At 65.8% G+C, this 22,252-nt stretch overlaps 8 protein-coding genes across 8 annotated transcripts; 6 read left to right on the top strand and 2 right to left on the bottom strand.

Moving 5' to 3' along the window:
• Window positions 1–884: 884 nt before the first annotated feature.
• On the bottom strand, window positions 885–2,075 carry EMIHUDRAFT_113426 (hypothetical protein; the record flags this gene model as incomplete). The annotated part of the gene is made up of 1 exon (XM_005782578.1): window positions 885–2,075. One exon carries the CDS (start codon window positions 2,073–2,075, stop codon window positions 885–887), a length of 1,191 nt encoding a protein of 396 aa, XP_005782635.1.
• Window positions 2,076–4,010: 1,935 nt separating this feature from the next.
• EMIHUDRAFT_442580 (hypothetical protein) lies at window positions 4,011–4,946 on the top strand (the record flags this gene model as incomplete). The annotated part of the gene is made up of 3 exons (XM_005782577.1): window positions 4,011–4,525; window positions 4,601–4,679; window positions 4,748–4,946. Coding segments are annotated over exons 1-3 (672 nt in total), but the record flags the coding sequence as incomplete, so codon positions are not given.
• Window positions 4,947–5,585: 639 nt separating this feature from the next.
• EMIHUDRAFT_442579 (hypothetical protein) lies at window positions 5,586–6,515 on the top strand (the record flags this gene model as incomplete). Its single annotated transcript, XM_005782576.1, has 3 exons — window positions 5,586–5,630; window positions 5,705–6,021; window positions 6,094–6,515. Coding segments are annotated over 2 exons (344 nt in total), but the record flags the coding sequence as incomplete, so codon positions are not given.
• Window positions 6,516–10,159: 3,644 nt separating this feature from the next.
• Window positions 10,160–11,070, top strand: EMIHUDRAFT_233165 (hypothetical protein; the record flags this gene model as incomplete). The annotated part of the gene is made up of 2 exons (XM_005782575.1): window positions 10,160–10,201; window positions 10,276–11,070. 2 exons carry the CDS (start codon window positions 10,160–10,162, stop codon window positions 11,068–11,070), a joined length of 837 nt encoding a protein of 278 aa, XP_005782632.1.
• Window positions 11,071–13,326: 2,256 nt separating this feature from the next.
• On the top strand, window positions 13,327–14,292 carry EMIHUDRAFT_113424 (hypothetical protein; the record flags this gene model as incomplete). The annotated part of the gene is made up of 1 exon (XM_005782574.1): window positions 13,327–14,292. One exon carries the CDS (start codon window positions 13,327–13,329, stop codon window positions 14,290–14,292), a length of 966 nt encoding a protein of 321 aa, XP_005782631.1.
• Window positions 14,293–16,881: 2,589 nt separating this feature from the next.
• On the bottom strand, window positions 16,882–17,775 carry EMIHUDRAFT_233161 (hypothetical protein; the record flags this gene model as incomplete). Its single annotated transcript, XM_005782573.1, has 1 exon — window positions 16,882–17,775. One exon carries the CDS (start codon window positions 17,773–17,775, stop codon window positions 16,882–16,884), a length of 894 nt encoding a protein of 297 aa, XP_005782630.1.
• A 1,309-nt stretch (window positions 17,776–19,084) lies between these two features.
• EMIHUDRAFT_233160 (hypothetical protein) lies at window positions 19,085–19,635 on the top strand (the record flags this gene model as incomplete). The annotated part of the gene is made up of 2 exons (XM_005782572.1): window positions 19,085–19,546; window positions 19,627–19,635. The coding sequence occupies 2 exons, from the start codon at window positions 19,085–19,087 to the stop codon at window positions 19,633–19,635; spliced, it is 471 nt and encodes a 156-aa protein (XP_005782629.1).
• Window positions 19,636–19,819: 184 nt separating this feature from the next.
• Window positions 19,820–21,538, top strand: EMIHUDRAFT_456642 (hypothetical protein; the record flags this gene model as incomplete). Its single annotated transcript, XM_005782571.1, has 4 exons — window positions 19,820–20,296; window positions 20,759–20,806; window positions 20,961–20,996; window positions 21,074–21,538. 4 exons carry the CDS (start codon window positions 19,820–19,822, stop codon window positions 21,536–21,538), a joined length of 1,026 nt encoding a protein of 341 aa, XP_005782628.1.
• Window positions 21,539–22,252: the final 714 nt, after the last annotated feature.

Raw genomic sequence — 22,252 nt, 5'->3', positions numbered from 1 at the left:
CGGGCGCGATGAGCGTCGTGCCACCTGACCCCCGACCGGTCGCAGGCGTCGTCCCGAGCGCGTCGAGACCGTGCCCTGCTGTGATCTGCACGCGTGAGTCACGTCGGCGTCAAAGGAGCGACGTGCGACCTGTCAGAGCTTGATCTCCGATCGCAGCTGCCTCTGCGCGTCCTGGGGAGGGACAAAATTGTCGCCGCCGGAGACGACTCGACGCCGCTGAGATCGGAGATCAAGCTCTGACAGGTCGCACGTCGCTCCTTTGACGCCGACGTGACTCACCCGTGCAGATCACAACAGGACACGGTCTCGACGCGCTCGGTACGACGCCTGCGACCCGTCTCCGGTCAGGTGGCACGACGCTCATCGCGCCCGCCAGCGCTGCCGTGCAGGTTGCCACGACGAGGTCGAGAACGCTTCTATACGCTCGCCGAGCCTTCCTTTCCATCCCATTAGGCAGCCTGGGAATGGTGGCGGTCAGAGGCAAAGCCTGCGAGGGGTGGTGGAACCACATGTCACGGCTACTGCCGGCTCGACGCGACGATAGCCTCCGAAGGCTGACTTTGCGGCACCATCATCGGACGATGTCGACGAGTTGGGTCGCTCTCGCGGTAGCCAGATGACCTCTCATACTAGTAGTATCGGCCATGGCCGCAGGGAGCGCGGGGGAGGGCGCTGGAAGCAACACGGAGCTCCGTTGTGGAGAGACGTTTTCAAGATTAGCGTGTCACTCAGTGTCAGAGTGAAATGGCACTAGCCCAAGTGCTCTAGTAAAGAAACCCGGTCGGTCCCAGCCACCCCTCGCGCCTCGGAGCGTGCACTATCGCACCACTCAGCTGTAAGTCACAGCGATTTCAATCACGCTTGTCACATTTCAATCACGCCTGTCACTCTACAAGCAGCCCAAAATCGCCCTCGAACTCCTCGAGGTCGCGCTGGCGCGCCGCGCCGTCCGGGCCGTAAGAGCCGAGCCTGGTCTGGGCCCGCTCTAGCCAGCTGTAGAGGAGGGGGCGGCAGCGCTTGTAGGCCAGAGCCCCGTCCACCGCCTCGTACCAGCGCTGCAGGTCGCGCATCCTCTTGGGAGGGAGGCGGAGAACGGTGGTGGCGGGAGGGAAGAAGGTGGGGATGGTGGCAGTGTCTGGCACGGTGACGCGGGTCAGGGAGGAGCAGCGGGCGAAGGCGCCGCTGCCGATGGAGGTGAGGCCAGCGGGGAAAGTGACGCGGGACAGGGCGGAGCAGCGGTCGAAGGCGCCGTCGCCGATGGAGGTGAGGCCGGCAGGGAAGGTGACGGAGGCGAGGGAGGAGCAGCGGGCGAAGGCGCCGCTGCCGATGGAGGTGAGGCCGGCGGGGAAGGTGACGGAGGAGAGGGAGGAGCAGCGGGCGAAGGCGTAGCTGCGGATGGAGACGAGGCCGGCGGGGAAGGTGACGCGGGTGAGGGCGGAGCAGCCATAGAAGGCGCTGCTGCCGATGGAGGTGAGGCCGGCAGGGAAGGTGACGGAGGCGAGGGCGGAGCAGCCGAGGAAGGCGTGGTTGCCGATGGAGGTGAGGCCGGCGGGAAAGGTGACGGAGGAGAGGGAGGAGCAGCGGGCGAAGGCGCCGCTGCCGATGGAGGTGAGGCCAGCGGGGAAAGTGACGCGGGACAGGGCGGAGCAGCGGTCGAAGGCGCCGTCGCCGATGGAGGTGAGGCCGGCAGGGAAGGTGACGGAGGCGAGGGCGGAGCAGCCGAGGAAGGCGTGGTTGCCGATGGAGGTGAGGCCGGCGGGGAGGGTGACGGAGGCAAGGGAGGAGCAGTTGCGGAAGGCGCAGCTGCCGATGGAGGTGAGGCCGGCGGGTAGGTCGATGGAGACGAGCGAGGAGCAGTCGGCGAAGGCGAAGCTGCCGATGGAGACGAGGCTGCGCGGGCATGTGACCGAGACGAGAGAGGTGCGGTTGATGAACACCCGTCCGGCAGATGCGTCATGCCTTCGGGCAGCACCGCGTGCCCGTCGGCGACGACGACCTGCCAGCCGCCCACGTCCAAATTCTCTGAGCCGGGCGGCGGCGCGGCGTCGCTCGGCGGCGGTGAAGGCGGGCCCCATCGTGGAAAAGAAAAATACCCCGCGGTTTCTTCCGTTGTTGAGCGAGGACTCAACATACTCGGGCTGTCCATCCCAAACTGTCACTCCCCTTTCTCCCGGCCGGGGTGGGGCGCGCGCGGGTGGCGGCGGGTGTGCGGGATGTCTGTGGGCCCGAGAGCGATATGCCATGTCCTCATCCTCATCCTAGTTCACTTCGTTTCTTTCTTTATTGCGGCAAAAAAACAGAAAAAACGTCGCACGAAAAACAACTCCGCGAAACTGTTCGCGCGAAACAACTCCGCGCATGTCTCTCACCTCGCACTTCCAGTCCCGCAAGCGCACTGAGCGGGAGCCGCCGCAGCTCTCCAAGTACGAGGCCAAGCGCGCGCGCAACATCGCCGAGAACCAGGCCGCCCTCCAGGGACCAGGCGCTTGGCCTCGCCGAGCCCGTCCGTCCTGATGCCCGCCACGTCTGAACCACAGCGTGTCCCGACTCGACCGCCGGCGTCCCGGTCCGGGGGTTTTTCTCTTCTTATCCGTTACCATGTAGAGCAAGGCCGAGGGCGGGCCCTTTCGGGCTCGGGCCGCCCTCTCGCCCGCACCTCTGCGGGGCTTGCACGTGGCAGCGGCGGCTCAAGATCCCAGCAATCTCGAGTTCTTCACGCTATCCACTGCGCCGCGGCTTCGCCGCGCCCATCCAAGCCCAGGGCTTGGTTTGCTGATAACCGCATCTCGCTCTGCGCATCTCTGAGGCTACCCGCGCGCCGACTGCTACGCGCGCGGCGAGAGGCGCACCCCATCGGGGACAGGATTGAGGCCCCTGTACAAGCTCGGCAACGCTGCCGTCGTTGCCCTCCCGAGCCCTCAACACGATGCCGCACATTGCGCAACCCGTTCTGCGCACATGCCGCAGGGAGGAGTTTTCACTCTGCCGTCCGAGTTTCTCCTTCCTGCAGGGCGAGAGACATCAGCCTCTCTACTTCCAGGAGAACATCTACGCCACACGCTATCCCGACGGTCCACAACCCACACTCTCGCTGCAGTCGATCCAGCCCTCGCACTCCCCACTGGAGATCTAGCCGAGGCCCCGGCGGACAGGATTGGAGCCCCTGTGCTGCGTCTGTGGTGATATGTGGGGGACACTTTCTCCTCCCTATTCATGTCAGTCACTCGACTGCGTCGAGGGGGGGGACGTCTGAACCACAGCGTGTCCCGACTCGGACCGCCGGCGTCCCGGTCCGGGGGTTTTTCTCTTCTTATCCGTTACCATGTAGAGCAAGGCCGAGGGCGGGCCCTTTCTGACGTGTGAGCCGTCTTCAGGTCCAGCTCCCTTGTGAGTTGCCTTGTGTGTGAGTTCTTTTGCCATGACCGCGCGCGTCACATATACATACATTCGAACTAGGGCACGGGCGCGGGAGGTCGACGTGCGCGCGTGAGAGCCCCTGTGCGCTGTGGCCGCGGTGCGCGGATCGCGATTGTGGATTGATGCGTCTACTGGGGAAGGGCCGTGCGCAACTGTGGCAACAGGGACGTGCAGCGGTTGCGCGCGGGCGATCGTGGCGATGGTTGACTGTGCATGCCGCCCAAGTTTTGTTCCCCAAGACGCAGGAGGGGCCCTTTACATTCATACCGTATCCGAGCGGCATGGGAATCATCTACTCAAGTGATGTGGCCGAGCATGTCGCGAGGCTGATGGGCGGCCCGCTGTCGCTTCGCACAATCTGGCCGCATGACGCAATGTCGGCCGTGCGGTTGGCGGGCGTCGATGTTGAGTTGAAAAGGGTTGGTATGTATGTATGTAGGAAGGTGAAGAACAGCCAGGCTCGGACTGGGCACCAACGCGGTATGGGAGCGAATATTTCCGGCCGCGCTTTCTTCCGCCTGTGCAAGTCGAACTCGTCCGCTGTTAGCCACTTCACAGCTGCTCCTGTGGGAAGAGGCGTGATCGTCGGGGGGCTGCAGCACACAGTCGCTCAAACTGTGCGCTCCGCGAGACCGAGCCCCCTCGAGGTTCACAGCGGTCGGCTGCGTGCAGTGCACTGCCCTCTGCAGACTAACGAGGGTGGTGCTCCACCATGCCCAATCCGCGCAGCTCTGAGGAGGAGCGGCTCACCACGTTTGTCGACGGCCTCACGCCGCTTCTCCGTCCGCTTGCGCTCATCGGCGGCGCACTTGTGTTGGCCTCGGTCGTCGGCCGGCCCTCCCAGGACGAGACCGAGGCGCAGAAGGGCGCCTTCCTCTTCGACGCGCAGCAGCGCTTCGCAGAGCCCGCCCTCGTCGGCAGAGCGAGCGGCGACGGGAGGTGGCGGCCGTGTGGCGGCGGACAGGCCAACGCGTCGTCCGCCGCGCTGGGCGATGCCGAGGCGGACGCGCTCTCCCGCTGGTGCGCGCCCAACGAGACGGCGGCGATCGTGCAGGCGGCAGGCCGCCTCGGCAACCGGACGCATGGCCGCTGCCCAGGCCTTGCAGCGGTGCGTCTTGCCTGATGGCTGAGACGGCCGCCATGGCTCTTGCCTCACCTCGGCGAGGTCTCGCGCCGCTGTCAGGCGCTCGGGTCGAGGTCGCTTCCCCGCGCGGCGCCGACGCGCGCGGGGCCGGCGGCGCATGGCGGCCCGAGCACCAGCGGTGCGGATCAGCGGTGCGGTGGCCCGTCTCGCAGCTGTTCGGTGAGCCGTCTCTGAGCGTCGCTGCAGGTGGCAGGAGCTGGAGCGGTGTGTGTGGCGAGCGGCTCGCGGCTCGCGGCAGCCGCCCGCTCGTGTACGTCTACCGCTGGCTCGACACGCTCCACCGGCAGCTCCTCGGCAGCCGCTCTTCGGCTTCGTTCCTGGACATCTGGCACCCTCGCTCGCAGTTCCTCTCCGAGTTCGCCTTCCACCGCGCTCTGCTCGCGTCGCCCTTTGCCACCGCGTCACCAGAGTCGGCGGACTTCTTCTTCGTCCCTTTCTACTCGCGGCTCGCCCTCGGCCAGAAGAACCAGTCCGCCCGCGCAGCGCTCATCGCCACTCTGCGGCGGCAGCTCGAGGCGTCGCCGTACTACAGGCGGTCGGGAGGGCGGGACCACATGTTCCTCCTCTCGTCTGGCCGCCCGATGGAGCTACTCTTTGGCGAGGCGCTTCCCTTGCTCGCCGACGCCATCCGCCTCCAGGCGATCCACTTGCGTGCAGACCCCGACCGAGGGGCGCAGAGCCAGCCGTTCGCAGGGCTGGCCGCCGGCCGGTGGCAGAGGAAGGAGGTGCGCGTGCCGCACTTTGTGCCGTGGCTGCCGCAGGACGACGCCGTCACGGCGGGCAGCAAGCGCCGCTCCGTCTGCCTCGAGGCGACGCCGAGCACGCGGCTGCGCGAGGCGCTCCTCGCCCCCTCCTCCCCCCTCCGCCGCGTCCCCGGAGCGCACCTCCGCCCCACCGGCCGCTCGAGCGCACCGGCACACGACAGACGCCGCCGCGCGGCGGCGTGCGCAGCACGGCAGCGGCTGAGGACGTGCCGCTTCTGCGTCGTGCCGGCGGGGCGGACGCCGTCGACGCGGCGTCTCTTCGAGGCGGTCGCCGCTAAGTGCATCCCGATCCTGCTCGCCGACGGGCTCTCCCTCCCTATCCGTGGGGCAGTCGGAGGAGGCGAGCCTTCCCGTCGCACCTTCTTTGGACGTCTTCTAGGCTCGCCCTCCCTTTCGTGGGACAGTCGGAGGAGGCGAAGGCAGAGCCACGCACACGGGGCGGGGCGGAGGAGGCGGATTCAGAGGCGGAGGCGGAGGCGGAGGCGGAGGCGGAGGAGGCGGAGGCGGAGGCGGAGGCGGAGGCGGAGGCGGCGGTGGCGGGCTCGGGAGCGGCGGGGACGAGGACGGGCGCAGCGGCGGCGGGGACGGGCGCGTCGGCGGCGGGGACGGGCGCGTCGAGGCGGCGTGACGTCGGTCTGGCCCCGGTGTCCAATCTCAGCGGCGCGGGTGGCGGGCTAAGGCTGCTCTCTCGCTCCGGCGGGCTGCTCGGCGCGTCGACAGCGGCGCCCTTCAGCTCCCCCGAGATGAGGCGAGGCGGCCCGAGGGTAGGCGGGCTCATCGGCGCGACACCGGCGGCCTCCTTCCTCCGTCTCCCCGAGGCGCAGTGGCGCGAGCTGCCAGCCCTCGTCGCCGAGGCGGAGGGCCGCCACGCGCAGATGATGCGCGTGCTCGAGCTCTACCGGCCGTGGTTCCTGTACGAGCTGGCCGAGGCGCGCAGCGCAGACGACGCGCGCCACGCGTCCTCCCTACTCTGCGCCGTGTTGGCCGACGTCGCGCGCCGCTTCTCGCCGCATCTGCAGGACTGGAGACGAGCAGCAGCAGGGCCAACTGCAGGGTCTGAGACGAATGTGTCGAGTGCGCGGCGAGGATCTTGACGAAGGGTGGGTTTTGCACGAAACACATCCACAATCGCGAGATCCGCGCACCGCGGCCACAGCGCACAGGGGCTCAGGCACGCACGCGCGCACGTAGACCTCCCGCGCCCGCCGTGCCCCAGTTCGCGAAATGTATGTACGCCGGTGGCGTGCGCGTCAGCTGATTTCGACATCGTGTGCCGAGGGCTGATTCACTTGGTGCCACAAACCATACGCCGAAATTCTGCGTGTTTCTTTTATTTCCAAGCCCACTAGGGGGATTGCCCCCGAAGGTAAGTGCGTCTGATTCGCGACTTTCTTGGAGCACTTGGAGCACTTTGACTGCGGTCATTAGCCTCACATCCAAGGCCGGGGAGCTAAGAAGCGCACTCTGGGGGGAGGCGGGGCCCCCCGCGCCGCGCCGCAGTGCGGAAACGGGGCCCCGGCTCTACTAGTCTCTACTAGCACCGACTTCCCGATTAAGCTAGGTTAATCAGAGGGCAGATTTGGAGAGATCTCGAGGAGTACATACAGATAGACCCTCCAACCATCAGAAAACTCCGACCTGATCGGTCGTACTGACCGCCGACAGATCACTCCAGACAGCAGACAGGCCGACGTCTGCACGTGGCCGGCCGGGCGAGAGGCTTGACACGATCCGACCCTGCGACCCTGACGCTGCTGCTCTAGCTATCAGACAACTGCTGACTGCTGCCACAATGTGTGACCGGTGCTGGCCCACTTGGCGGCCTTCCCGGTCAGTGGTGAGGCGCAGTTCAGAGCTGTCGATGGCGCGATGCCGCACTGGTCCCACATTGGTGACACGAGACCACCACGTTTGCCGGTCCAAGAGAGAGGCACTGGCGCTGTCCTGAGAAAGTGCATGGTCCCTCTTGACTGCCCATGCGCGCGAGGCTGTGTAGGCATAGCCTCGAGAGTGCCAGCAGCCAGTCGCCGAGGCAGTTTGTGACGCGCATTGCGTCAGAAGCGTGCACACGATAGAAGGACACCTTCCTACTGACCGTACGATCAGGTCGTCACTGAATGCTTGATACTAAGGCCGCGAGCTATGCAGGTGGTCAATTGTGCAGCATGGCACGGTCAGCAGCGCCGACAGGCTGTCGCAAGGCGTGATAGCATGGCCGCAAGTACAGCGAATTCCCATGAAACAAGTAAAAATCGCGCAAAAAAGAAAAAAAGTCCCGAAAAAATCGGCGCCTGCGGCGGGCCATGGGACCCCATCTCCCCCCCGCATGGATACCCTCCAGGGCCCCCGCCTCCCCCCAGAGGAAGCGCACCCAGCGGGCCGGATGATCGGGATCGGGTTGCGGGCAAGAGAGCGCCCTACAGGTCCTGGCTTCGGTTTCGCAACAGCTTCGTTTTCACAACACGGCCGCCTCGCGACGCCGCGCCGTCGTGCAGATCGTGCCCGAGCCGTCCACAAGGCCGCCGGCACATTTGCCAATGTGTGCCCGGAGCGCAGGGAGTCGATGGGTGCCGCAGTCCAAGCGATCACTGCACTGCAGTGCTCGCTCGCACTGCGGCGCTGCGCCACGGCGGCGAAGCATGTCTGGACTTCAAGGACAGTGCTTCTCCGCTGCTCGAGGCTTGCGGCAAGGTCCAGGCCGACCACACGGAGCACCCGAGGCAGCTGGCGTGGCCTCACTCATGACCTGTGCTACCCGTCGGCGGGGCCAGCTGCGGTTTCACAACGCGACTCATTTTTGGCACCCTCCTGCTAGCCGCGCATGAGTAGGGAGACCGTGTGTGGTGTCTTCGCGGCCTAGAGCACCCTCTTGGCAGTCTATATTCCGGATTTTAGCCCTCCTGTCGCATCTGGTGAGCCGTACCATAGCGAGGACCAAACGTGTTGTGAAACCAAAGCCGGGACCTGTAGCCCCGGGGGGTGCGCGTTCGCAGGGAAAGGGCCTTAAAGTAAACAGGGTTTCAGCTGAAATTCTTTTCTCTTGTGAAATTCTTTTCTCTGCGAGAACGCGCTTTAAATTTCTTTTCTCGCGATAGTACTAGCACGCACCAGTTCGCACCTGTGTCGAGCCTGTCTGCTGTGACAGAGGCAGGTTAAAATACTTTTCTCGCTGTGAGAGAGAGTTGTTTTGTTTAAATTCTCTTTGTTGTGAAATTCTTTTCTCGCGATTCGTGGGTGGGCGCCGGAGTGGGAGTGGTGTGACTGCTCCTGTGGTGCGGGCGACGGCTTCTGAGGAAGGCGTCGCCCGCGCCTCGCCTGTCGCGTGAATCGTGTCGTGCGACCGCCTCCGTTATAAATTCTTTTCTCGCGATGTCCACCCCGCCGCGCCGCCGCTCGCGCCGCCTCGCCGCCTCCGCCACCGCCGCGCCCTCGCCAGACGCGCCGCCGCCCGCCCGGCTCCTCGACCTCCCCAGGGAGCTCCTCGAGCGCGCCCTCTCTCGCTGCGACAGCCCCCTCGACATCGCTCGCGCCGCGGCCGTCTCGCTCCTCTTCCACTCGCTTGCGGAGCAGGGCATCCGCTTGTGGGCGCAAGAGCGCGGCTTCGAGCTGCCGGCGAAGCCAGAGGGCGAGAGCTGCGCCGTGCGGTGGCTGTGCTATTCGGCGCTGCTGCACGAGTCCAACCCGCCGGCGAGGGCTGCGGCAGGCTACTACCACAGCCTCTTCATTGATGGCGAGGGGCGGCTCTCGTCGTGCGGCTCTGCGCCGGATCACATCCCATGCCTCCTTGGCCACGGCGAGGGCGTGACGCGGCTCAACAAGCCGACACGCCTCCCTTCTCCGCTGGGCGGCGAGCGCGCCGTGAGCGTGTCGGCTGGACACTACCATAGCCTTGCCTTGACCGCCGACGGCTCCGTCTGGAGCTGGGGCTGGGGAGTCTCTGGCCGGTTGGGCCACGGCGACCAGCAGGACCAGTGGCAGCCAAAGAAGCTCGAGGCTTTTGCTGGGCAGCGCGTCGTCGCCGCGTCGGTTGGAGGCAGCCACAGCCTCGCCACCACCGCCGACGGCGCCGTGTGGAGCTGGGGCGGTGGAGGCTTTGGCCAGCTGGGCCACGGCGACAAGCAGGACCAGCTGCTGCCCAAGAAGCTCGAGACCTTTGCTGGCCAGCGCGTCGTCGCTGTCTCGGCTGGAGATGGTCACAGCCTCGCCATCACCGCCGACGGCAGCATCTGGAGCTGGGGCAGTGGAGGGCAAGGCCGCCTGGGCCACGCCGACCAGCAGCGCCAGCTGCTGCCCAAGAAGATTGAGGCCTTGGCTAACCAGCGCGTCGTCGCTGTGTCGGCTGGAGTATTCCACAGCATCGCCCTCACCGCCGACGGCAGCGTCTGGAGCTGGGGCTATGGAGGGGCAGGCCGGTTGGGCCACAGCGACACGCAAAACAAGCTGCTGCCGAAGAAGGTCGAGGCGTTGGGGGGGCACCGCGTCGTTGCTGTGTCGGCTGGAGGCAGTCACAGCTTCGCCCTCACCGCCGACGGCGCCGTCTGGAGCTGGGGCTATGGAGGTTTTGGCCAGCTGGGCCACGGCGGCTGGCAGGGCCAGCTGCTGCCCAAGAAGGTCGAGGCCTTCACGGGGCAGCGCGTCGTCGTTGTGTCGGCTGCAGTCTACCACAGCCTGGCCCGCACCGCCGACGGAGCCCTCTTCGCGTGGGGCCAGTGCCTAGGCCACGGAGAGGACTTGTCGAACAAGCTGCTGCCCAAGAAGATCGAGGCGTGGGCGCTGGGGTAGTGAGGTATCGGGGAGTCACTCTGTACGGCCGGCCGGGCGTTTAGCGGCGTAGATGCACCACAGGAGCTTGTTGACGCCAGCCCGCGCGGGGGCGGTGCGGTGAGCATGTGAGCGAGTTGGGCTGAGTGGTGCCATTTTTGGACTCGCGTCTCCCTCTATATTGCCGAGGAGACCACCTCGTGGATCGAGCTGCTCCAAAAAGGCCGCGAGGCATTTCGATGCCAGTCTCATTGGCTGACACGACAGCTCTCGCGGTGGAGACCGTCGGTCACCACTCCTCTGCGCGTCCGCCGATGGCCGAGCGGCTCGCCGTGGCACTGCGCGCGAGAGCGAGCGTATGCGCGCCTTGGAGTCGGCGGCGGCGAGGCTCGCGAGCTCCCGGGTGGCGTGGCCGAGAGGGACGCCCTTGAGACTGCGCTTCGGCACGGCTCGTCTTCCTACCGCGGCCTCCCCTTCCTCCACAGCCTCCGCCTCTGCCTCGCCCACGGCCGCACCGCCGCCCGCGCGGCCTGCGAGGATGCCGGCTGGGCGGTGTGGTGGGCGCGCGAGAGCGCAAAGAAGGCGCTCGGCCGCCTGCGCTACCGTGCGGCGCTGCTGCGGCTGCGGACCGCACTCGCGGCGGGGCGGTGGATCGCGCGCCTCCGCACGCCCCCCGCCGTCGGCCTCCCTTCCGCCGAGCCGCCCGAGCCGCCCGAGTCCGCCGTCGCCGCCGCGGCCCTCGCTGCCCCCGGTGCAGCTTTGGTCGGTGTGGTGGTGCCAACCGGGACCAGCGCAGGTGGCGCCAGTGCCGGCGGCGCCAGCGCCGGTGCCAATGCGGACGCCGGTGCCGGTTACACGGCGTGGGCCGGAGAGTGGGCCCGGGCCCACAGCGACGCATCCGCGGCGGTTGCGGGGCCGGCGGTTGCAGCCTCTCCTGCCGTGGCACAGCGCCGCGTTGTGGTGCTCCCGAAGTACTCGCTTTGATAGAGGCGCGAGCCAGGCGGCGAGTGGAGTCGACGACCGCATCCTACAGTAGCATGTGTGCGCGAGACCTCGAGAGGACCCGAGAGGGCCCGAGAGGACCCGAGAGTGCCCGAGAGTAGGCGCTGCTCGGGTTTGAGACCTCCTTCACGCACCTCGACGGCCACACCGAGACACCGTCACCATCAAGAGGAGCGGCTGTGAACAGCGTCTCTTCACACCTCTAGCTGTGAACAGGCCGCCTGGTCACGCCATCGTCACACAAAGGCGTGAATATAGTGGCGTCCTACGTCAATCGAGCATACGGGCACCTCCGCATGGGGCGACGGCTCTTCCACTCCTCATGCGATTTTCTCAATCTCCCCGAGACGATGCCCGCCTCCTCTGGCGCATCGCACTCAAGGCGCATGGCACTCTGAGAGGGCTGGTACCGTACGATGGTGAGGACGCCGCACAGAAAGACCACACGCCTGAAGTCACGTACCGACAGGCGAGGGCGGGCGTACCAAGGACAGTGCGAGTGGGGGGGCTTTGGTCGCTCGGGCGTGTTAATGGAGCCGCTATATCTACAACCCACACCTGTCGGGCTGGTGGGGCGCAGCAGTACTCGACAGCCCAGACTGGGAGCGACTGGCTAGAGACAAGAAACCGAAACCCAAACTCTGCCGGTGGACCAATGAAAGAGAGGCGCAGCAAAACTGGCCCCAGGTTTTTGGTCTCGGGGGTATACCGGAACTGATCGTGAAAACTCTCGATACGAATTGGTTTCGTTGCAGAGCATAACTCATAAGAGCCCCTCTGAAGTTTGCGCACGGAGGCGCCTCTTTTTGCTCGCCAGCCCTCCGCTCAACGGCCGTCGCGCCTCGTCGTCCTGCCTTGCCGTCGCTGGGCGACTCGGAGCGCGATCGCCGCTCACGGTCCCAGCCCCGGCCCTGGCTCCGCGGCGTCGCGCTCGACCTTCCTCCCTACCAGTGGTCGGCGCCCCGAGAGCCCGCACCTGAGAGCTCGCTGCTCGGGCGGAGCAGACCTCGAGCGAGCGCGAGGCGGCCGTCGAGGCGGAGCATGTGCGGCCGGTACGGGAAGTCGGCTGGCTGCCTGGTCAGCTCGGCCGTTTAAATTCCTCTCGCACTCGGCGGCTGCCAAGCGAGCTCAAAGTGAAGATTGGCACGTCGCTCGTGGCCGGAGCGCGTCGCCACGGAGGCGCAGTTGGCCACCGGCGCGAGCTCAGCGACCCAGGCATTCGCGCTCGGCTAGCAGGCGCCGCTCTGCGAGCGAGCGCGCTACCCATTGCGCGGAGATACACTTGTCTCGGGCGCGGAGATACACCGAAATGGCGTACGTCCTAGGACGGCCGACTATGAAAATGAAACCTATGCTTGGCGACGAAACCGAAGACCAAAATCCTGGGGGCGGTTTTGCTGCGAAGAACGCGCGGGAGGTCTACGAGCGATCGGTGCGATTCGCAGAGGTCGGGGTAACTCACGTAGTACACCTCCTCGGCGGGGACGGCCTGCCAATGGCCTGGCGCGAGTTTAGGAGAAGCTGCCACCCAACCCCGCCCTGCGACCAAGGCGAATACAGCCGACTAATTGAAAGCCTGCCAGAGGCGTGGCTAGTCACCCTCCGATGGGTTCGAGTCGTCAAACATTAAGCAGCGGAGGTGTGCCGAGGGGGACCGGGAGGCGGTAAGTCGTCGTCGCCCGGCGCTGCTTGCAGCACCATGGCGATGGCGCGAAGAGGTTGCCTTTTCCGCGCCCCCCCCCCCCCCCCCCCGCAAGGCGCGCGATACACAACTCGGTGTCGAACCACCAGCCCGACGCTCACTACAGCTAGCGCTAGTTGTTTTCTTCAACTCTTGTGTACTGTACTCAAGTACAACACGTTGTACAACGGACTACAACGTCCCATGGGGGATACGATGGGATACGGGGGGCGCTTCAAGTTTTTTGTTGGGGGTGCACATCAGCGCAAGTTCAACCTCTCTGGCTCGATTCACGGCTCAGCACGGACGGAGCGCTTGATCAGGCGCACGTACGTCAATGTAGTCAAGAGAGAGGCGTCGGTCGTCGTCAGAGGCACGGAGGGCGAAAGTCGAAGTGGGGTATGGGCGTAGCGTGAAGTCGGCGGGGTGTTTAGGCACTTGAACTAGGCTTTTGTTTTCCCGACACCGAACTTCAGAAGTCGAGCGCCGAGCGCCCCAAATCTGGCCGCTTGTTTTTTGCTCCGTCATTTCTTCGGCGACTTCTACGCGTGGGCGAGATGAGTCGACGTGAGGCGCTGCAAGCGTCTTGCAACAGCACAGGGCTGTGGGTCCGACCTCCGGAGCCCACACGTCGCAACACCTTCTTGCAGTCAACAAACCTCCTGTCCATCGAACGATTGGTGAAAGACGTGTGCAACCAAGCAAACGCAGGCTGCCGATCTGGCATCCGGCTCGCCAACTTTGGAGCGGGCGAGTACCTGACCTCAACTCGGAATGTTGCGACCCTCGACCCTGTCAACAAATTGCTGCTGGGCGCGGGCGATGCACGCGCGCTGCTCGTTGATCCTGATGCCAACCGGCTGCACAAGGCGGCGCGAGCACTGCCGGCGAGCAAGGTGGTGGCGCTTAATGAGTACGCCACGCCGGGGTCCGTCCGCAGTCAGTTGCAGCGCGCGGGTCTCGTCGGGGTGCCGCTATCAGTGCTCAAGATCGATATCGACTCATTCGACTGCGACCTACTTGCCGCAACGCTTGCAGCGGGCACGCAGCCTCGAGTTATCGTTCTCGAGGCCAACGTGAAGTTCCCGCCTAAGCTCAGATTCAGCGCTCACTTTGACGCGCGCGTGGCTGCCGGCTCGCGCTTGGGCAAGCCGTGGGGCTGCTCCCTGGCATACCAACATGCTGTTTTGCGCGATTACGAGCTGCTGCACCTCGACACGCTCGACTCCGTCCATGTGCTGCGAAGCGTCTGGCCCTTTGCGAGGCGCCCGTGTAGTGTTCGGCAGACATACGAGGCGGGCTTCGCGGAGCCGTGCCGTCGTGCAGCACGCGCGGGGTGGTTGGGAGACTTCGAGCAAATGCGCCCGGTGCAAGCAATGTGTCGTCATTCGGAGAGCCTCCTCAAGAGGTCCAACGGGTCGAAAGAGCGACTACTCGTCGCTGCGCGGGAGGAACTCATGCGCCAGGACGAGAAGCAGCAGCAGAAAGGTACGACACTGGCTCGCTGGACGCTCGAAGTGTGATAGAAATTTCTGTAAGGGCGGCTAAGGAAATATTGATTCCCACCCTGTAACTATTGATATTGATTATTGACAGCATCCCCTCTAACTATTGACAATATATTGACATATTGATCGCTGATTTTAACCTCCATGAGCACCAAATGTCGACATTTGTCCCAAACATCGCCTAGATGTGGGCTGAACGTGAAGTCGAAAAATTGCGAGCGTTCAAAGCGATTTTATAATGCGCGATTTAAGCGATGTGGACCCGTACGCCGTTTTGAAAACGGATTTAGAGCCACAGACTTTCATCAATATGTTGAGTCCAACCTGACGGTCCTGACCAGCCCAGGCCCAGCCTCTCCTCTAACTGTTGCAATATATATTGATATTGAAATTGATCGCAAGAGAAAACGCGGCCGACTCTCTCTGAGGTCCTCCCCAGTCTCACCCCACCTTACCTCTGCCCCCCCCCCCCTCCCCCCATCCCTCTGCCTCCCATAGGGCAGGATAGCACTAGCATATGCGCCGAGTGCGCACACTGGGCCCACATAGATGTGACCCGCCCACTCGAGTGCGGCGCCCAGATGCTAGTGCTTGAGAAGACACCACAAACGCGGCACGGCCCTGCGATTGTGTGTGTGCGGGAGTTGGTTTGTCGGGAGGGAGGGGCAGGCTGCTCACCCACGTGCACCGGGCCAGTGCTTGCACTTTGAATGCCGTGGGGCTCCTGCCCGTGTCCGGGCGTGGAGATGCGAGGGTCGCCCCCCCTTGCCCCACCACTTTGTGTGTGTGGAGAAATTTACCTTACCTTCGGGCGATCTGAGGTCCAACTAGGCGTATGGATTGCCCACCCAGGGCTATCACCTGGACCCATCAATAGGCGCCTGCGGAGCCGTGGTCACGAGGTGTTGTTCACACCTGCCCAACGCGGCCAAAGGATATCCACCTCGAGAACCTGCACGATGGGTTCTTTGACCACCGCCCGCTCAAAGAAGCCCCTTAGAACGTGCTGTGAACGTGTGTCTCGCGCCTTGTGGGGGGGAGCGGCGGAACCTCTTGAACGCTCTCTGGCTGGCGCGCGCGGCTGATCTTTGCCACCTCGAGAACCTACATGGCCCGTCCAAGTGTGCCGCCGCCATCGCCTGCGTATCTAGCTGGCCAGCGAGCAAAGCTGCTGCCAGCGCCGCAAGCAGAGGAGGACGGCTGCGGCCACTGCGCCTCATTACTCGCTTGGGGCGACGCGAAAGTGCCTCCGACGTGGTGTGGCAGCCTCAGCCGGCCACTGGAGGCAGTGGCCGCCTCGTCGAGCGCGCTGCACCACTATCAGGCCTGTGTCGGCTCGGGCCTCTACTTTTTCCTCTCCCTGGTGCGGCTGGTCCCGGTCGCCGGCTCGCTCCTCTTTCTCCTGCTGCCGGTGCCCGTCTTCATGCCGCTGTACCGCCGCCTCTCCCACAACCGCGCCGGAGGCTACTACGACACGCTGGTGCAGCAGCTGACCCGCCTGCCGCAGCACCAGGCGGACATCAAGCGGCGTGGCTGCTGCCAGATGTCGGATGAGTACCGGATTGGCCTCGAGCGTGAGCGGCGCGACGGCATCGTCCGCGCGTGCAACGCTCTCGAGAGTGCACTCGTGTGCTACATGATCGCGATTCCCTTCCTGAACCTGTTTCCGGCCAACCCGCTCGAGGCGCCTCGCACTTTTCTGCCGTCCGCTCCTGCCAGCCCAAACAAACAGCGCCGTTCTCTCTCCCCCCTCTTCACCGTGTCTCGGATCCCAGGCGCTCGCCTACTACGGTCTCCACCGTTGGATCGGCTCCAACCCGTTTGGCGGCCGGTACGGCGGCCTGTTCCAGCCAGAGGCCATGTGGAGGCTCGCGAGCTGCCAGCAGAGCGGAGAAGCGGCAGAGGGACGGCTCGAGCCGCTGGAGGTGCATCCGTCGCCGTCAATCTGACTTTACTGCGTTGACTTTACTGCACCCGCGCGCGGGCGGACCGGACTCCTCCGACACGCGTCGCTGGGCTCAGAGCTTCGTCCCCTGCTAGAAACAAGTCCCGCTTGTTAGTCCCGGTTGTTAGCGCGTGCCCACCGCAGTCCCGGTGGTGCGCGCGTGTTAGCGAGAAAGTTGCGGCAGGAGCCATGCCCTTTTCGAAGGTAAGGTAAGGTAAGGTAAATTTCTCCACACACACAAAGTGGTGGGGCAAGGGGGGGCGACCCTCGCATCTCCACACCCGGACACGGGCAGGAGCCCCACGGCATTCAAAGTGCAAGCACTGGCCCGGTGCACGTGGGTGAGCAGCCTGCCCCTCCCTCCCGACAAACCAACTCCCGCACACACACAATCGCACTCTGGCCATCGAATGACTCCGAATGACTCACTGTGTGTGCTAAGACAGAATCTCCGCAGACATCCAAAACGGGCCGTGCCGCGTTTGTGGTGTCCTCTCAAGCACTAGCATCTGGGCGCCGCACTCGAGTGGGCGGGTCACATCTATGTGGGCCCAGTGTGCGCACTAGGCGCATATGCTAGTGCTATCCTGCCCTATGGGAGGCAGAGGGATGGGGGGAGGGGGGGGCAGAGGTAAGGTGGGGTGAGACTGGGGAGGGCCTCAAAGGTCCTCCATGGGGGTGGGGTCCGGCCCGAACAGGTCGAAGCTGGTCCCGCCATCGCCGCCGGCGCCGTCGCCCTCGTCCGCCTCGGAGGCGGAGGTCGTCGAGCGGGGCGTCTCGCCCGTCGCAAACCTGCCGCCGAACACGGCGTCGGCCGGCGCCGAGGCGCCGGCAGCCGTGATCAGGTCGGCGACCTTTCGGTCCCTGCAGGCCGCATCGATTTTGCCGCGCCGGGACGGCTCGTAGAGCTCGTTGGCGAGCCAGTCCCGGGCGACCTTCGTCGCCACGGAGCCCAGAGGGACCGTGGCGTACACCAGGTCGCCGAACCCGCTGCCCCCCTCGGGAGGCAGCGAGTAGGCGACCTGAATATTGGACCCGCTGGGGTTGCGCGCCGCCTGCGCCGCAGCCTCTAGGCCGTCCATCACGAACTCGACGTTCTCGCGTAGCTGCGCGTGCGGGTAGTCCGCACGCTCGGCCTCGCTCGCAGCCGCCGCCGCAGCCTTCTCCGCCCTGTTCGCCTTCTGCCGGGCCTTTTTGGCCCTGCGAGCCGCGGCCCGAGCTTGCTTCTGCTCCTCCGTCGGCTTCTCCTTCCGCGACGCGGTGCGCTCGATGAACGAGCGCTCCGCCGCCTGCACAGGCTCGCGGTCACCCGCGGCCTTCTCGGACTTCAGCTCGAAGGTCGCCGTCCCGTAGCCAGGGACCTCATACCTGAGCTGCGACACACCTGCGAGCCTTGCGGCAATGAGGCAGTCTTGCATGTGCGCGCGATGGCTGCTATTCCAGGGTGGTCCGCGGCGCGTTCCCGGCGGCACGACGGTGGCCGGCGCTTGCGCGCCAGCCCCGTCCGCCGCCGGCTCCGCGGCCGCGGTCCCTATCATAGCTACGCGCGCCATGTGCCCGCCGTTTTTCGAAGGCTCCTTTCTAGGTAGGTAGGTAGGTAAAAAAGGTGAAGAACAGCCAGGCTCGGACTGGACACCAACGCGGTATGGGTGGACGCTGGACAGATGATGACGATCTATGACGGCACACACGAGCGACACACAGACACAAACAAGCTCACAAGACACACAGCCAGCGGGCTGCCACACACCCTGAGTCGGCTTGGGGGGGGGGGGAGAGAGAGAGAGAGAGAGAGAGAGAGGGAGAGGGAGAGAGAGAGAGAGAGACCCGAGAGAGAGAGAGAGAGAGAGAGAGAGAGAGAGAGAGAGCCGAGAGAGAGAGAGAGAGAGAGAGAGAGAGAGAGAGAGAGAGAGAGAGAGAGAGAGAGAGAGAGAGAGAGAGAGAGAGAGAGCCGAGAGAGCCGAGAGAGAGAGAGAGCAGAGAGAGAGAGAGAGAGAGAGAGAGAGAGAGAGAGAGAGAGAGAGAGAGAGAGAGAGAGAGCGAGGGAGGGAGGGAGAGAGAGACAGAGAGAGAGAGAGAGAGAGAGAGAGAGAGAGAGAGAGAGAAGGGGGGCGGGGGGGGGGGCATCAGGAGCAGCATCACTAGTCCTCGTAGTCCACCATGAAATAAACTCAAAGGTCCACCACAGCCTCCAGCCTCCACCTCCACCCGCGAGCCCCCACCGCTGCCGCCCGCGACGCCGCCCGCCGCGTCAGATTGCCACGACGCGCGCATCGAGTCGCGTCGGAGAGCCGCGCCGCACCAGCAGCAGCATCTGCACCACCACCAGCAGCAGCAGCACCACCACCACCACCAGAGAGAGAAGCGCACCTGCCCGACGCCGCCCGCCGCGTCAGATGCTCGCGACGCGCTCGTCGAGCCCAGTCGCAGAGCCGCGCCGCGCCAGCAGCAGCATCTCCACCAGCAGCAGCACCATCACCACCACCAGCAGCAACAGAGAGAGGCAGTGCAGGCGCAGAAGCGCTCGCAGAGCGGCACGCAGCGCCGCGCACGCCACGCTGCGGACCGTCGGACGAGCGCAGCGTACGTCGGCGGCGAGCCGCGTCGCCAGCCGTCTCGCGAGAGAGCGGCGCCGCCGCGTGCGCGCAGCAGCCGCCGCGGCAGAGGCGAGCCGCGACGACGTCCGCACAACGGATAACTGCCATTCGCGGTTAGTCCAGTCCTTTCTTATCGATCAACACTTTCGATAGACCGAAAGTAAGATCGTTCGGTGCAGAAACGCCGGCCATGCCCATGTAACGCACTTGTGCTCGCTTTTTTGATTTTTTGGTTTAGAAGTCTCCAAGTCTTCTGGACCCATCGATGGCCGTCGCCTCGACGCCGCTCGTCGCGGCACCATCGTGCCCGGCCTGGGCGAAGCGTCGTCGCGGGTTCCCGCCGCAGTTCGACGGCAAGCCGTGCGAGCCTGCCGAGGAGGAGGACATGTGGCTGTGCAGAGCCGACGGCCGCGCGCGCAGCACCGCCGACCTGAAGCGCCTGGCGACCGCCGCTCGGGTGCGAGCGAAACGAGCAGGAGATGCAGCCGCCGCGAACACGCGCGATCGGCAGGCGCGCGACCAGCGCCGCCGGCAGCGTGAGCAGCACGACCGGCGCGCAGCGCCGGCGGTCGCCAAGACCGTGCGCCCACAACGCGGCCAGTGCGGCTGCCCGGCGCACGCGGTGTGCGGCATGTGCGTCGACCAGGGCAAGCTCGCCGCGGCCGAGCAGGCGGCCATCGACCTGGAGACGCGCTTCCACGCCTCGACGAACGTCGTCATGGAGAGGGTGACGAGCAGATGCGCGACGCATCAGGCGCGCAGGACGACGGTGCAAGTGTGTCCGAGGGTGAGTAGAAGTGTGTGGAGGTTTGGTAGGCTGTAGCGTCGTCGCGCGTAAGAAGAGTGGTGAAATTTAGAAAAGGAGTTGCGGTGTTGATCGCCGCGGGAGCCCTCTTATTTCCTGTCAAAGAATTTAGACAAAGAAACACCGGCAATTGCGCAGAACTCGCGCCGCTGCTGGTTGGCCAGGCCTCACCATTGGTGGCGGCTCTCTCTCTGCATGCTGCTGCTGCTGAGCCCCGGCACCGGGACGGGGTTGCTCGCGACGCGCGGCCTCGACCGCAGCAGGCAGGGCCCTCCTCCGGGCGCCGCCTCGGCGAGCGCGCAGCCAGTCGCTGGGGATGCGGTGGGTTCGCTCGCGGCGCCCTCGCGGCTGGGAATACCGCGCGTCGTCTTCCTGCCGTCGGGCGGCGGCGGCGACGACCTCTCCGAGTTCGACCTCCCTCCCGCGCCGCGCGAGGGCGAGTACGGCTCAGCGCTCGCCTCTCCTCTTGCCGGCGAGTATGCGGACTGGGGCTCCCTCGCGCGGCTGCCGCCGGCGCAGCTGAGGGGCTCCGACCTGAATGAGCTGCTGCAGCCGGACAGCGTGCAGCGGCTCCGCTTCGTCGTCAGCCCGATGGAGGCGTACGGCGCCCTCTTCCGCTGGGACACCGTCTTTGCGGGCCTGCGCGGCCTGCACGCCGCCGCCTGGGCGGAGGTGTGCGGCGGCCGCTGCTTCTGCCGCCTCTCCTTCTCCGTCTACCGCCACCTCTTCCCCTCCTCACCGCCACCGCCGCCGCCGCCTCCTCTCCCTTCCTCCCCTCCGCCCCTCCTCCCTTGCCTGCCTCGCCTCACCCTCCACCCCGCGCTCCACCCTCCCGCCCCACCCTTCCCCTCACTCTCACCGTCACCGTCACCGTCTCCCTCCCCCTCCCCCTCCCCCTCACCTTCCCCCTCCCCCCCCCCCCCTCTCCCTCTCCCTGCTCCGCACCCGCCCCTCACCCGCCCCCTCACCCGCCCCCTCACCCGCCCCCTCACCCGCCCCCTCACCCGCCCCTCACCCGCCCCCTCACCCGCCCCCTCACCCGCCCCCTCACCCGCCCCCTCACCCGCCCCTCACCCGCCCCCTCACCCGCCCCCGAAGGTGGCCGAGGCGCATGGCCTCCCCTTCGACGCAGAGGACAGCGACCGCACTGTCGGCCGGCGGCCAGAGATCGCGGTGACGCAGGTCTTCCCCATATCTCCCCAGATCTCCCCAGATCTCCCAGATCTCCCCAGATTTCCCAGAGATTGCGGTGACGCAGGCCGTCCCTACTGAAGAATGAATCACTCACAGGCACCGAACTCGTAAGGAATCACTGACAGAGATCGCCGTGACGCAGGTCTTCCGCTGGCAGCCTGCGCTCGACGACTGGGGCGTCGCCCAGGCACTCTCCCATATCTCCCCCTATCTCCCCCTGTCTCCCCATATCTCGACGACTGGGGCGTCGCCCAGGCACTCTCGTACGAGTTTTGCGAGGCGCTTGGCCGCCGCTTCTCGAGCTACGCCTTCGAGCCGCGTCCGGGCGCCGTGCGGCTGCTGACGCTGCTCAACGAGTACCAGGTGCCCTGCTGCCTCTGCTCGGAGCTGGACGAGCGCTCGCTGTCGGACAAGGTGGAGGCGGCGGACATGGCCCGCTTCTTCCAGGCCTCCATCTGCGCCGAGGATGGCGCCGAGACGGCCGAGCAGGCATACCTCGCTTCCTGCGTCAAGCTGCGGCGGCCGCCCGCGCGGTGCGTCGTGTTTGAGGACTCGCCGCAGGGCGTGAGCAGCGCAAAGGAGGCGCTGGCGAAGGCGGTGGCGCTCGTGGGCAAGCACCCGGCCTATGAGATGATGCACGCCGACCTGCGCATCTCCAGCCTCGAGGACCTCACCCTGATGGCCATCCGCGAGCTCTTCAGTGGCGAGGAGCCGCGCTAGCCGCGTGGGGGGGGGGGGGGGGCCGGGGTGGGGGGGGGGGAAACTCTCCCGCGGGGAATGGCTGGGGGGGCGCTCCCCCTCCACTTCTGTGGCCGGGCTGCCCCCCTCCCCCCCCCCCCCTTCCCTCCCGCGCACCATGCTGGAGGGGGGCGGGCAGAGCGCGGAGGGGGGCGCGAGGACGGGCGCGAGCTGTGCAACTCTAGCGCTCTGTCGAGCGGTGAAGAGTTGCGCAGCCCGGCTGTGCCGCTCTGGGCGCCGCGGGGCGACCTGTGAGCTGTGTGGGCACACAGCCGGGATCCGTCTCTCTCTCTGCACTTGGGGTGGCCGTGGCGATTGCGTGTAAATCTGCGAGACAATGTGTCCATCTGGTTGCCGGGGCCGCGTGATTCGTGTATAGAGTGAGTGAGCGCGTATACTTGTGTCTGCTGAGTTGTGGGTTTCGCGCGAGCTGCGCTGCCGGCTGCGCGCTGGGCCGCCGCTGCTGACTGACTCAATTAGGGGGTGCGCAGCGCGCCCCAAAATCCACCGGGGTGGGATTTCGCGCAATCGCTTGCGACTCTGAAAATGTGAAAAGCGCTCGCATATATCTCCCTGCGGTGAGCGCTGTGGCACAGGCTGTGGTCGCCGCAGACTGGCGCCGACTTGACGGCGGCATGCATGTGTGCACTGACCACTGTGTGCATGACTCACTGCATGTGTGGGGAGATGTACGAC

Source organism: Emiliania huxleyi (assembly GCF_000372725.1).
Source record: "Emiliania huxleyi CCMP1516 chromosome Unknown EMIHUscaffold_189, whole genome shotgun sequence".
NCBI classification, from domain to species: domain Eukaryota; phylum Haptophyta; order Isochrysidales; family Noelaerhabdaceae; genus Emiliania; species Emiliania huxleyi.
Note: the sequence above shows the minus strand (reverse complement) of the source record. Positions and strands in the feature narration are given on the sequence as shown.